The 15,822-nt window shown below is 39.1% G+C and overlaps 1 protein-coding gene across 5 annotated transcripts in view; it reads right to left on the reverse strand.

Annotated features, from left to right (window-relative positions):
- The window catches only part of Arhgap22 (Rho GTPase activating protein 22), a 198,513-nt gene that overhangs the window by 99,143 nt on the left and 83,548 nt on the right, over positions 1–15,822 (reverse strand). Inside the window, exon 3 of one of the 5 annotated variants that reach the window (XM_058579998.1) lies at positions 41–1,524. The exons of the other annotated variants lie outside the window; for them this stretch is intronic. Within the exon in view, the coding sequence (XP_058435981.1) occupies positions 1,477–1,524 (48 nt within the window). The 3' untranslated portion in view covers positions 41–1,476. Of the gene's footprint in view, positions 1–40; positions 1,525–15,822 lie in introns of those variants that run through there. 5 annotated transcript variants of the gene reach the window in all.

A 15,822-nucleotide genomic window follows, 5' to 3' on the forward strand; every position in this document is an offset into this window, starting at 1 on the left:
GAGACAAACACAAACACAGGAAGCATGAAATGGCCGGAAATTGTCATCATGATCCCTGAAGAGAGGAGGGTAGAAGTCAAGTCCTTTAGGGTCTAGCAGGGAAATGGGGTGCCAAAGAGAAGCAAGTGCCTCCTCTCCATAACAGGGCGCCAGGCACAGAGGGGGCCCCTGCACAGGGCTCTCAGGTGGAGTAGGGTGGGCACTATTGCCTGCACCCACAGGTGGAGGAGCTCTGCCTACAGGACGGCCTGACAGAAGGCAAGGAAAGACAAGTGTGAGCTGTTACCATTGCCCCCGCCAGGGGCCCATCTGTAGTCTGTCTAGGCCTGTAGTGGTGTAGGCATTAAGAACTTCAGGGAGAGGAAGGCCAGCATCTGAGGCTTGGCTCTGAGGTGACACGGGGGCAGCATCATAGATCTGGGTGTATCTAGTTCCTCCATGTCCTGGCAGGGTGAAATTTCATTTCTTATCTTGGTTTTATTTATTCACTTAAATTAATTTTAATGTTTTATTTTTTGATTCTGGGGATGGAAACTAGAGCCTTGTGTAGGCTAGGCAATGCTCTGCCACTGAGCTACATCCACAGCTCAAGGTCTCGTTTCTTTAATTGTAAAATGGGAGTTAGCTACCATGCACAAAGTCCCCAACCTAGATAGTGCCATCTGCCTGGCACACATGAATATAGTCGTCCCTCTGTATCCAGGACTCCCCATGGATCCCTACAACCACAGATGCTCAAGTCCCTTATATAATGATGTAGGATTTGTATATAACATATGCACATCCTCTGGTAGACTTTAAATCATCTTGATTACTTAACATACACAATACAATGTAAATGCTATGTAAATAGTTGTTAGACTATATTGTTTAGATAATGATGACAAGGGGAAAAAAAAGTCTGTACATGTTTAGTTCAGATACAATTAGTTCCTGAATTTCTCAATCTGTGGTTGGTTCAGTTCGTGGAAATGCAATCTGAGATTATGGAGGGCCAACTGTGTATGTTCGAGGAGGCGGATTCCACTTTGCTTTCTAATGCTGCAATCTGATAGCTGAATTGAAAGATGCCAGGGGTGTAGGGACAGGTTTGAGTTCCTGCCCTGTACTGCTATACTGTGTGACCTCAGGTAAACCATCTCATTCCTCTGATGCTAACTTCCTATGTTCTGCACCATGGGACAGTAACTCTCACTTCTCAGGAATGTTCATATGCCAGATTCATGTCTGGTGAGTCCTACCCAGGAGATGAGGGATTCTCAAGACCACCCCCTCCTTGCCCCACCCCCCGGCTAGGCAGGGCCTCCTTCACCCTCCTAGTAAGGACTTTCATCTCTGCTGAGGACTTCCTTCATTTCATTCACATTCACTTTTACTTAACTGTGTAGGGCTGGGCTATGCAGTTTTGGGGTCTCTTCATAGGAAATTCATTTCAAACTCAATCCCTGCAGCCAGCTCCTGAGTTCAAATCCTGGCTCAGCTACCTGTAAATTTCTGAACTTCTCTGTGTCTCAGTTTTCTTATCTATGAAAAAAACAGGAATAAAAACAGTTCATGTGGGGCTGTGGTGTGAGTTAAAGGAGTACTCAGAACACTTTAGAGCAGAGCCTGGCACTTAGTGAGAACTGTGTGTTTGCTAAATGTATCTCTGCTCTTATTGTGTTTGGGCTCCATACTAGGTGGGGGAGCAGCATCCCTGTATATATATGTGTCCAGGTGAGGGGCACAGTTGTCTGATTTGAGCCAGTCACCCCCAGGCCCACCCCATGTGTGCTGACAGAGAGCTCCTTTCCTGGGCAAGTACTAATTCATTTAATATGCACAACAGCCACACAAAGTACTATTATGACTCCTGTCTCACAGTTAAGGAAACTGGGACACAGACTGGTTAACCAATTTACCTATAGCTAAGCCAGGCCTTTTCTAGGCAAATCTTGGCTGTAACGGGGTGACTGGAGCCCTCACAAGTCTGCTGGCATCTTGCGCTGCAAGCCCAAGTAGAAATGCCTTTTCTTATTTAAGCAACGTAAAGTCAGAATGATGTCTCTACCCACAGATGCTCGCTTTAGAGAAATTACAGCAATAAACCAGAGAACCAGCTGGTAATGATTGTAACTGAATTAACAGTTCCTTTCTTGCTAGGAACCTGGAGCTACTGGGAATAAATTAGGACTGCAGCCTCGGGATACGGGAACATGCTCATTAGAGGGCGTGGGTGAGATCCATCACTGCCTAATGGGATGCGTCTTGGGTATTTGCTGTTTCAGTAACTGAGTCTCTGTAATTCTGGGCATGTTTCTTCTTTCCTATGCCTCAATATCTGTCATCTGTAAAATGGGAGAAACAATATTGACATTGACATTACTTGCTACTCCAGCTAAATGTAAAAAGCAGAAATAACTTCTGTTTATGGAGCTGTTTCTGTGTTTCTGGTTCTTGGCCTTAACTATTGAATTTAATCAAGATGCCCCACCCGGGGGAACTACTATTGCCATCTTCCAGTAGATGGAGATGGGAGACGCAAAGCAATTGCCCCTGTGCTCCACAGTTGGCCAGAGAGAGCTGGGGTGTGATCTGGTGACGTGGGGCTGATACTGGAACCCTATTTCCCCCACTGTGCTTCCCTCATTTCCGTCAGCAGGCTGAATTTTCTTGCAAGAAGCCAGGCTGTGACTTTGAGATCTGCTGTTCACCTTGCTCACAGGTGAATCTAAATGTGTCTCTACCATTGCAAGGGTCTCTTAGTACAGGTCTTCAGCTGCACTGATCCCCCACCTTCCACACGTCCAGAGCCAGGCTTTGATTCCAGGAGTTTAGGCACTGAGGTGGGGCTGGAGGGCAGGGTAGCAGAAGGAGTGATAAGTGCTAAATCTAAGTGATTTGACGTGTTAAGACTGGGATAACAGGACAATAAGGAGTCAATATAAAGCGTCCAACTGAAATACTCAGCCTTGAGCTTACTTCCCAAACCACCCTAGGGCTTGTTCAATCTGAAAGAACTAGCTGGTGTTGCAGTGGTGTTTAGCAACGAAGAAAAAAGCACCATGATTTGGAGTGTTTGCCAACCTCTGTGATATTCACATCCCTCCCCTCCATGTGCTTTCATGATGTCTTCGAAGGTGGAGCTGGGAAGAGATGTGCTACAGTGTTTGCATCAGAGGTGAGTAAGCTGAGAGCACTGGACACAGTAAACGTAGTCAAACAATTAGGAAGCAAAGTATTCTAGGTACTTCTACCTTTATTTTTAGTATAATTTATCTAATTGTAGGTTTGTGCATGATTTAATTGCTAATTGTGGAAGTGTTTGACCAGTTAGCGCCTGACCCCACCCTGGGCTTTCTGACTCTATAGGTCTGGAGAAAATAGGAGAATTTGCATTTTTAACCAGTTTTCTAGTTCTGCTACCTCCATGGAATACACTTTGAAGAACCACTGTTCTAGGGGCCCTGAGAGAAGGCAGTCAATGGTTGGTGCCTCTTTTAGGAACTTATTCCACACCTCAGTTTCCCTCACCTGTAAGATTGGGATGATAATAGTATCCCCCTCCTGAGGTAGTTGGGAGGATGAAATGATTTGTTATCTGCCACAGTGTCCTGGAGAGCAAGGTCTTGGCTAAAGTTTTGTGCCTTGACACAGGGGTCACAAGGGTCAGTAACTGCTACCATCCTCTCATACAATGCCCTTCCCCACAGGGATCTTGGTATTTCTTTGAGAAGTCCAAAGTAAGTGTTAGCAATTTGTAAGGGCCAGCTGGCCTTCCTTACTACAGTGCCAGGTCAGGACTTAAATATCTGCACTCTGAGAAGGGACCAAGCATATGGTTTGTGCTAGATCTGCACAATTTGCTGATGGGACCCTGGATACAGAATGCAAGTGTGTAAACTCCAAGCACCTGATAGATTCCCATGGAGTCTGGGTCCTTCCCCCTCCCCTTTTGTCTGAGCTGATGCACATTTGCTCTGTTTGGGAATTTGCTCAGCCTGCATATCTAAATTCATCCCTAGAGACTGTAGCTGACTTAATTCATCTTTAGTCCTATACTGATGCAGTCCATTGGTATAAATGACTAATGGACAAAGAACATGCCATTCTGTCTGTATCTAGCAGAGCTCCACTCCCAGGCCGGCTGCTGTCTCCACCATAGATCCCTGAATGACTTTCGTGAATGTACCAATCTGAATTCCCCAAGGAGACTTGTGGGCTTCAGATAGAGCCCTTGACCACAAACTTCACTAGAAGTTTCTTCCAGAAACTTCTCTCAAAGAACTAACCTCTGGAAAATGGATAGGACATGCCCAGCAGAGGGCTTTTGGGAGAGAGTATATTTCATATATAGCAGCAAATTAGAAGCTTCACTCAAAATTCATATTAAACGCAAACTCCAGAAATACTGCCGACCAGAGGAAAGCAGCCTAGAGATTGGCTTCATTCTATCTCATTTGTCTAAATCTCATACTGGGGAACCCAAGGAGTGGCCCAACCCTTAGGGGCTGGTGAAGATGTTCAGAATTGAGGAAGACTACCTGTCAGGTTCTATACGTGTTTTCTGTTGCTACATAACGCATTACTGCAGAATGTAGAGCGGTAAACATTTATTCTTTAATAGGATTTCTGTAGGACAGGAAGGTTAAAACTGATAGGTTAGCAAATGAGATAAAATGAAATACAAAATGTTCAATTCCAAAGAAGGAAAAGCTGGACAAGTGTGCATGCTTGTAATCCCAGCAACTCTGGAGGATGAGGCAGGAGGATTGCAGGTTTGAGAACAGCCTCACCACTGAGTGAGACCCTGTCTCAAAATAAAAAATAAAAAGGGCTGGGGAAGTAGCTCAGTGGTAAAGTGCCCCCTGGGTTAAATCCCCAGTAACCCCCCCCCCGCCCCAAAATAAATAGAATATACATTCTTTTCAAATGCACTTGGAATTTTTACTAAGATGTCTATAAAACCCTCAATAAATATAAAAGAATTCAAATACAACATATATTCTCTGACCACGATGGAATTAAATTAGAACTCAATAATGGAAAGATTTCTGGAAAATCACCAAATATTTGGAAACTAATTAATGTACCTCTAAATAGTCCATGGATCAAAGAAGAAATAACAAAGAAACAAAGTACTTTGAAATGAATAAAAATGAAAACACATATAAAACATATGCAAGATACCTTTAAAGGAGTAATTATGGCACCAAATGCTTACAGTAGAAAAGAGAAAAGGCCTCAATTCAAGACCCAGCATCCTTATGGAAATTCAGCAAAGAAAATTAAACCCAAACTAAGTAAAGGAAAAAAAAATAGAAATCAGAGTGGCTGTAAGTAAAAAAATAGAAAAATATTAGAGAAAAATGAATGAAAACGATCAATCCAAAGCTGGTTCTTTGAGATCAATAAAATTGAAAAGCCTCAAGTCAAATCAGGGGAAAAAAAAGAGATATCAGAACTGAGAGGTGATGTCACTACAGAGTCTTCAGCTGTTGAAATAATAATAAGGTAACAATGAGAACAACGATACAGGGCTTAGGCCAGAGCTCAGTGAGACAGTGTGTGCTTAGCATGCCCAAGGCCCTAGAGTCAATCCCCAGGACCACACACACACACACACATAGGACCATTACACTAATAAATATGTCAACTTAGAGGAAGTAGAAAAACTCCTTGAAAGAAATAAACTATCAAGTTCATTTAAGAAGAATTACCTAAAGAGCCCTATTTCTAGTAAAGAAATTTGTACCTAAAAACCTCCCTACAAAGAGAATTCTAGGCTCAGGTGGCTTAACTGGTAAATTCTACCAAATATTTAAGAATAACACCAATATTATACAAACTCTGAGAAAACTGAAGAAAAAGGCATTTTCAATTTTATCATGACAGCACTAACTTGAAGACATTACAAGAAAAGGATACTATAGATTAATGTTCCCATGAACATAGATGCAAAAGTTCTCAACAGAGGTTAGTAAATCTAATTCAATAATATATAAAAAGGAAACTACCTAGGAACCAACTGGGACTTATCCCAGGAATTCAAGTTTGATTTAACATTCAAAATCAATCAATGTAATTCATCATATTGATAAACTGAAAAATAGAAAGGCTACAACCATCTCATAAATACAAAAAAGCATTTGACAAAATTCAACATCCATTCCTGACAAAAGTTCTCAAAAAACTAGGGATCTTTATCAACAAGATAAAGGTCATCTGGGCTGGGGATGTGGCTCAAGCGGTAGCGCGCTCGCCTGGCATGCGTGCAGCCTGGGTTCGATCCTCAGCACCACATACAAAACAAAGATGTTGTATCCGCCGATAACTAAAAAATAAATATTAAAATTCTCTCTCTCTCTCTCTCTCTCTCTCTCTCTCTCTCTCTCTCTCTCTCTCTCTCCTCTCTCACTCTCTCTTAAAAAAAAAAGATAAAGGTCATCTAAAAAAAACTATAATCTGATATAATTGACGGTGAAAGTCTAAAAGCTTTCCCCTAAGACCAGGATCAAGATGATGCTGTTCTCATCATGGGTATTAAAGTACTGGCACACTAACTGGTATAGAAAAAAAAGTCAGATTCCTATAATTCCAATAATTTGGAGGCTATAGCTGGAGAACTACAAGATTGAGGCCAGCCCAGGCAAATTAGTAAGACTCTGTCTTAATAAAATATAAAAATTGCTGGTGATCTAGCTCGATGATACAGTGCCCCCTGGGTTTAATACCCAGTTACAGGCATAGAGGTGTAGATACAACAAGAAAAAGAAATAAAAGTGACCCAGATTGGAAAATAAAAAATAAAACTATATCTTCAGAGAACATAATTGTCTATGTATAAATCTAATGAAAGCTACTAGAACTAATAGATGAGTTGACCAAGGCTTCAAGGTACAAAAAAAAATGCAGAAAACTAAATCATATTTCTATATATTACCAATAAAAAACTGGAAATTAAAAATTAAAATCATTAATTTCATTAAAATATAAAATATTTAAGGATAAATATGACAAAAGATGTTAAAGATCTGTGCACTAAAAATATAAATAACTGGAGAAATGAAAAAAAATTTAAACAAATAGGGAGTTATACTATTGGTCAGAAGACTTACTATTGCTAAGGTGTTAATACTTTACAAATTGATCTATACATTCAGTACAATTTCAATCCAAATACCAGAGGCATTTTTGTAGAAACTGACGGACTAGATCTAAAATTCACATAGAAATGTAAAGGACCTAGAATAGCTAGACAACTTTGGAGCAGAATAACAAACTCAGAGATCTAACACTACTTGATTTTAAGGCATTATAAAGCTACAGTAAATAAAACAAGACACTGGTATCAAGATAGACAAATAGATAAACAGAACAGAATAGAAGACACAGAAATACACCCATGCATATATGAACAACTGTTTTTTTGACAAATGTATAAAGGCAATTCCATGAAGAAAGAACAGTGTTTTCAACAAACAATGGTAGAACAAGTACAGATTCATGATCAAAAAATGAAGTCTGATCCATACCTCACATCATACAAAAATATACTAAAAATGATGATACACCTGAACATAAAATCTAAGACTGTAAAAATTCTGGTAGAAAACTTTTATGATTTTTGAATTGCACAAATCTTTCTTAGGAAAATCAAAGGTACAACCCAAAAGAGAACTAATTAATGCATTCGATTTATTTAAATTAAATCTGCTCTTTCAAAGAAAATGTTAAGAGAATTAAAAGACAAGTTTTATACAGGAAAACTATTTGAAATTTATATATATATATATATATATATATATGTGTGTGTGTGTGTGTGTGTGTGTGTGTGTGTGTGTGTGTATGGAATTATACCCCAAATTCAAATTTGTACTCTCAAAATTCATTCATAAGGAAATAATTCAATTGAAAAATAGGCTATATATTTAAACAGTTATTTATCATAGGAGATAGAGGAATAGAAATAAGCTCATGAAAACATCTTCAACATCATTAGTCAATAAGTAAATGCATAATAAAACCACAATGTGATACCATCACAGGTCTATTAAAACTGATAAAATCAGAAAGAACAAGCATATCAGTCATGCCCACCAGTGTGGTTGTGGAGGACCTAGAATTCTCATACACTGCTGATAGGAATATAAAATGGCACAGTCACTTTGGAAAACAGTTCATCAGTTTCTTAAAAAGTTAAACATACACCTACCATATGATCTATCCATTCCTCTCCTAGACATTTACCCAAGAGACATAGCTTTCCTAAGTCCATACAGAAATTTGTAAATGAATGTTTGCAGCACTTTATTTTTAATATCCAAAAACTGGATATGACCCAAATGCCACTAACACATAAATAGATAAACAAACTATGATATATTCATTCAATGGAATGACTATAGTTAGCAATTAGAATAAATGAAACAAAATTTGTTCTCCCCCCCCACCCCCAAGGGTGCTTTACCATTAAGATACATCACCATCACTTTTTATTTTTTATTTTGGGGCAGGGTGTCACTAAGTTGCCCAGGCTACCCTCAAACCTGTGGTCCTCAGTTTCAGCCTCCCAAGTAGATGGGATCACAGATATGCCTCACTACTGCACCAGGATGAATTAACTATTAATGTATGCTCTAAAATAAATGCATCTCCAAATGGGTATAGTGAGTGAAAGAAGTTAGACAACAAGCCAGAATTTATACTATATGATTCCATTAGTCTAAATTCTAGAAAATGCAAACTAAGCAGATCAGTAGATACTGGGATTAGAGGTCAGGAAGGGCAAAATCAGTGCAGGGGAGAGAGAAACTACAAAAAGATACAAGGAAACTTTTGGGAGAGTGGATATATTTGTTATCTTGATTGTAGTGATGGTTTTACAGATATATACATATGTCAAAATTTATCAAACTATGCATTTTAAATATCTACAATTTACTCTATGTCAGTTATACCTCAATACAGCTTTAAAGGAAGATTGATACTTGATTCAGCTACCAGAAAAATTTTAGGCATATGTGCTAGTTTCCTAAAACCACAAATTTAGTTGCTTGAGACAACCCAAATTCATTTTCTTGCAGTCCTGAAGGTCAGAAGTCTGAAACAGACTTTCCTGGGTATGATCAAAAGTTGTTAGGGCTGTGTCCCTTCAGGAGGCTCTTGGAGAGGTTCAGTTTCCCCACTTTTCCACCTCTAAGGGACATTTCAAGGCCAGCAGCCATTACATCTTCAAATCGCTCTCTGCCTCTAACTTCTTCTGCCTCCTTTTCCACTATACAAAATTTGTGGGACTACATTGGGTCTGCTAGGATGATCCAGGATAATTTCTTTATGTGTGGCCACTGGTTAGCAACCTTGACTCCATCTGCAGCCTTAATTCTTCCTTGCTGTGGAACATAACATAGTACTTGTTCCAGTGATTAGGACAGGAACATCTTTCAGGAGGCCATTATTCTGACAACCATAGTGTATGTGGAAAAATATGGGTATGTGAATCTACTTCAAATGTAAATTGTTTTTTAACCCAGGGCTTGGGGGCTTGGGAGGCAAGCACTCTATCACTGAGCTATGTCAGACCAAGTAGTTTTGATAAAAACTTAAGATCAAGATACATTGTAAGGAGAAGAAATTAATAGCACAATAATCATGTTCTATGGTCTGAATATTGGTTCTTCACTGGATTCATTTGTTGGAATCTAATACTCAATGTGTCAGTATTAACAGGTGGGGATTCTGGGAAGTGATGGAGTTACGAGGGCTCCACCCTCACCAATGGGATTTGGTGCCCTTATAAAAGAGGCCTCTTAGGGAGCTCTCTGCCTCTTCTGACTCAGGAAGTCATAGGAAGAAACCATCTATGAAGCAGAAATGGAGACTACACCAGCCAATGAATCTGCTAGAAACTTGATCTTCAAATTTCCAACCTCCAGATCAATATACTTCAGTTATTTATAAATTACCCCAGCTATGGTATTTTCATAGCAGCTTGAAATGGACTGAGATAACATCAAAATATTCTCAATTTAAAAGATTTGCTAATATCTAATACTGAAGAAAGAATGCAGGAATCAGCATTCTCATACACTTTTTTAAAAAATATTTTTTAGACATTGATGGACCTTTATTTTATTCGTTTATTTATATGTGGTGCTGAGAATTGAACTCAGTGCCTCATACATGCTAGGTAAGTGATTTACCACTGAGCCACAACCCTAGTCCCTCTCATACACTTTTGATGAAATAGTTATTTTATAAAGCCTTTTTAAAAGACACTTTGTAGTTTAAAAGTGAAATATCCTTTAAGGTTGAGTTTTAATAATTTGTTCCAAGGCAAGAAAGATAAACACACAAAAATGCATGTGAATTATTGCATTTTTTTTCTAGTAGAAAAAAGATGGACTCGTTTGACTATCAATGAGGGAGTGTTAAATAATTTGTGATACAACCATACCAAAATGAGATAAATACAAAAGGTTTTTAAGATGAGTTGTTATGTAAAAAATAAAAGTGGCAGAAAAATAATTTTAGTGCAATCCTATTTCAATTTCTGTTATTTCCCTCCCTCAAGAACCCACAAGTTATACACACACACACACACACACATATGTCAAAATTTATCAAACTATATATGTATATGTTTTAGTCAGCTTTTTCGCTACTGTGAATAAACGGATCCAAACATAACAACTGTAGAGGAGGAAAAGTTTATTTGAGGGCTCATGGTTTCAGAGGTCTTAGTCCATAGAAGGAAGGCTGGCTCCATTCCTTGGGGCTTGAGGTGAGGCTGAGCACCATGGCAGAAGAATATGGCAAAGGGAAGCAGCTCACATGGTGATCAGAAAGCAGAGACAGAAACTACACTTTCCAGATACAAAGTATATACCCTTAACCACAACTCCAATGAACCATACCTCACCTGCCTCCAGTCCCCACCCAGTTAATCCCATCAGAGATTTTTTTTTCTGATTAGATTAAGGCTATAACCCAATCATTTCTCCTCCAAACTTTGCATTGTTTCACATGTGAGCTTTTAGGGAATACCACATCTAAACCATAACAATGTAAATACAACCCTCTCTCTGTATCCTTAGGATATTGATTCCAGAACCCACTCTCCCTCCATGGATACCAAAACCTAAGGATGTTTACCAACCTTATATAAAGTGGCATAGTATTTGCATATAACATGTGTACATCTTCCTGTAGACTCTGGGACTCATTTTAAATTTTATGCATGCTGAGGATCTGAGCCCAGGGCCTCATGCCAGCTATGCGAACACTCTCTCACTGATCTGCATCCCCACCCTACCTTCCTGTAGACCTTAAATCATCTCTAGATTTCTTATAATACCTAATGCAATATATAGGCTATATAAATTGTTGTTATATAATATTTTAGAAAATAATAATAAGAAAAAGTCTATGTGTGTTGAGTTCACAAGCAGTTTTTGTATTTTTTTTCTTATATAGCTTTGATCTGTGATGGTTGAATCTGCAGATACAGAATCCTCAATTATGGAGGGTCAACTGTATTCAGAAAAAGCACACAAAGCTCACACTTTTGGAGGAAGGGAATGGTGAGGCAGATTTTATGTTTTGCCCTGTAATGTTTGCATCCAAATAAGAAAACTTAAGTAATGTGAAAATTAAAAAAAAAAAAAGAAAGGGCAGTCAGGTCATTTGTGGAGTGCTGCTGAAGCCTGAATAATGGGCTGTTGGCATCTGTCTACCATCACCCTCTTACTGAATGCTTCACCTTAATGTGTCAGTGGTCATGCAGGTCTGCTCAGCATTCCTGCACCCAGAATGCACATCTATCATTTCCAAGCAAAGGAGTGTGACCCCTGCCCCCTGAAAATATTTAGGGTGGCAGGCCTCTCAAACTTTCCTTGGATTAAAATCAAGTGGCAATTAACTCTTCAAGTCCTCTGATCAGAGTGGGCACAAGCTCCTACCTGCAGGGCACCCTTATCCATGTGGGAAGGCTGCCATGGCCTGTTTTGTGAAGAATTTTCAACATGGGACAGCCCTCAGAGTACCAGATAGTTCAGAAGTCTCATCCCTTGCCGCAGTCTGGCTGGGCACACAATCACGAGCCACCACACAGCTTGTAGATTCAAACAGCAACTCTTTATTCCCGAACTCACACCAGCCGTCTACAATCACGTTCTGGGGAAATCCACGTTCTCTTCCCAAATCCTCCTTCTCTCCCAAATTCACCTCCACTGGGCTTCTATCTCCAAAATATACTGTCTGAATCCCGTGAGAACTTAAGGGGAACTCAGGCAGCAGGATACGCCCTATTCCCAGCAGGAATAATCTTAAACCTTAAACCTGGAACCTAAACTGGGAACACCCTAAACACGATTATCTTAAAACCGGGAACACCCTAATCTGCCTTGGTCCTTGAGCAAGGTCACGTACATTCAATGTCACTGCAACATGGGGTACGCTGGCAAGGAAATTGTCATACCTACTTGGCTAATGGCTCCCAGCATCTCCCCCCTTCTGATTAATTAAACAACAAGCAATGCGGCTTAAGGACCGTGCCTGGTAGGTTGTCCAATTCAACATATGGTTCTTACCCGTCATCGGAAAACTGACCTTTAGGCGTCAGCCTCCTGTCTTAGGTTGATACCACTGCAATTGAATCATACCCGTCACTGACTACCGGTCCAGCATACAGCCATACTTGTGGATAGGTCTATGCACCAGTGGGGGGGTGAGGTTCTTTGCCTCACCTCTGTTGGCCCCCAAATTTGGCCTTGGTGCCAGTGGGGGAGTGAGGTTAATGTGGCTTATGGACCGTGCCTGGTAGGTTGTCCAATTCAACATATGGTTCTTACCCGTCATCGGAAAACTGACCTTTAGGCGTCAGCCTCCTGTCTTAGGTTGATACCACTGCAATTGGATCATACCCGTCACTGACTACCGGTCCAGCATAAGCCATTGGCCCCCAAATTTTAGACCATCACTAGCAGAAGGGAGGAGGATACAGAAATGCCACGACACCAAGCCAATTGACGGCTCCTTGGGAAAAATTGTATCACTGGTGACACCATCAGCAAAGATATGTCAGCACTACCACAATTAACATGGGGTGCGCTGGCAAGGAAAAATTGCATAACCAGTGACACCATCAGCAAAGATATGCCAGCATTACCACAATTCGCTGCACCAAACGATAGTTACATAGTCCAGGCAAGTTCTGCAAGCAGTTCAAAGCAGAGGAATCTATCAATATGTCCATTTCCTCCCCAAAATCTGTCTCCTCCCAAAGTAAGTTGACTCTTTGATTGAGCATTACTTGTTGAGTTTTTCACCGGCACTGGGATGGAGATAGGAATTCTGGCAATGATGCTAAAAAGACATTATCCTGAAAAGAATTATTAAATATAATGAAAAGGAAAGGTGAAAGTAAACAAACAGATCTGTTAACCTACTTTAAAAACAATGTTTAACAGCTTTTTACCTAATTTAAATTAGTAAACAAACAGATCTGTTAACCACCTTTAAAAACAATCCTTAACAGCTGTTTACATAATTTAAATTAAACCATTTAAATCACGTGAATAAAAAATAATAATAATTCGGATCCATTTTTTCATGAGCGCTCCTCATATAAGAAATATGGCCATACGCACATACAGACATACAACACAAAACACAAGAGTGTACACAAACGTACAACACATAAGAAAATAGTAAAGGCCTTGTAGCTTTACCTAGGTGAAATCTCCATTGCAATGTTTAAAAACTCCACAGTCAAAAAATAAAACTGATCAGAAAAACATTAACCTAGGTTTGTATGAGCTCAAAAAATAAAAATAGAACCTTATGATGTAGAAAAATGCAATAATAAAATAGCTATTGAAAAAAGCATCCTGGTTAATCACTGTCGCAGATGTAAGAATGGCCAAGCTGGAGTTCTGGATATCAGCTGTTATGGATTTGAGTCAAATCATCTTCTTTTCTATCTGTAGAAACTGTTTTAGTTAATCTCTCTGGAATCCAAATGGGCTGCTGTTCTCCCTGTGGAAAAACACAAACAGACCCCCGACTCCAGACAATCACTGGGTCAGGACCTTTCCATTGTCCTGTTAGAATATCTTTCCAAAGTACTTTAGGCTTATGTACATTTTTTGGATACATATGCCTTTCCGCAGCACTAAGTCCTGATGAATCCAAATTTAAAAAGTTTAGAGTAAAAAGCGTTATTTTAAGTTTATCTTTGGGGGATATATACCCCCTTCCAATTCCCTCTTTTTGCTTTAATAAGTATGTTTTAATAGTTTGATGAGCTCTTTCAACTATGCCTTGTCCCTGTGGATTGTATGGGATTCCTGTTATATGAGTAATACCAAATGATGAGCAAAATTGTTTAAAAGAGGTAGAGGTATAGCCAGGACCATTATCGGTTTTTAACTGTTTAGGAACGCCCACAGTGGCAAAATTTTGTAAGCAATGAGCTATAACATCTTTAGTTTTTTCTCCGGCATGAAGGGAGCCCATCAAAAATCCAGAAGAAGTATCGACTGTAACGTGTAAATATTTTAATTTTCCAAATTCTGGCAAGTGTGTGACGTCCATCTGCCAAATATGGTTAGGTATCAGTCCTCTAGGATTGACTCCAAGATTAACTTGTGGTAAAAATGTCACACAATTTTGACATTGTTTTATTATATGTCTGGCTTGTTCCTTAGTTATTTTAAAACGCTTTTGTAAAGTATTAGCATTAACATGAAACCTTTTATGAAAATTTGTAGCTTCTTCAAATGTAGAGAAAATATGTATGTCATGTGTAGTTTTATCTGCTAAATCATTGCCTAAACTAAGGGCTCCAGGCAATCCTGTATGTGCCCTAATATGTCCTATAAAGAATGGATCTTTTCTGTCCCAGATTAGACTTTGTATAGTGGAAAACAAAGAGAAAACAGTAGAAGAAGGGGAAATCCTACCAGCATCTTCAAGAGATACTATAGCATTAACTACATACTGACTATCAGAAAATAAATTAAATACAGAATCTTTAAACATCACAAAAGCTTGTAAAACTGCATTAAGCTCTACCTTTTGAGCTGATTGTTTGGGTACTAAAAATGTAAAAGTTTGATCAGGGGTAACTACTGCTGCTGTACCATTATTTGACCCATCAGTGAATATATTTGGAGCATTCATGATAGGTGTTTTTCTTGTCATTTTAGGAAAAACTACAGGATGCTTAGACCAAAAAGACAACAAAGGATTAGATGGTAAATGATTATCAAATGAAACATTAGATTTACACATGATTATTGCCCAAGTATTTAACTCATTAGCTAACTCATCAATTTGATCCATAGTATATGGAGTAATAATTTTATTGGGAGAAATTCCAAACACTCCCTTCGCTGCTTTTATTCCTTTGAGTATTAATTGTCCTACAGCCTCAGGATACCTAGTAAGAATAGTGTTAGGAGAATAAGATAAATGTATCCACAATAATGGACCTTCTTGCCAAAATACTCCTGTAGGAATATTTTTTGTTGGTAGTACAATAAATAATAAAGGCAAACTTATATCAATTCTATCCAAATGTATGTTTTCCATATATGTTTCAATAATTTTTAATGCCTTTCTTGCTTTAGGAGTTAACATGCGGGGTGAATTTGGATCTGATGGACCTTTTAGAATATCAAATAAAGGTCCCAATTCTCCTGTTGGTATACCTAGATAAGGCCTTATCCAATTTATGTCTCCCAATAACTTTTGAAAGTCGTTAAGTGATTTGAGTTGATCTACTCGTATTTGAATTTTTGGTGGACGGACCATGGTTGAGGATAGTAGAACTCCTAAATA

This window comes from Marmota monax, unplaced genomic scaffold (genome assembly GCF_021218885.2).
Source record: "Marmota monax isolate L192 unplaced genomic scaffold, Marmota_monax_Labrador192_F-V1.1 WCK01_AAM20220418_F8-fsc00207, whole genome shotgun sequence".
NCBI lineage: Eukaryota > Metazoa > Chordata > Mammalia > Rodentia > Sciuridae > Marmota > Marmota monax.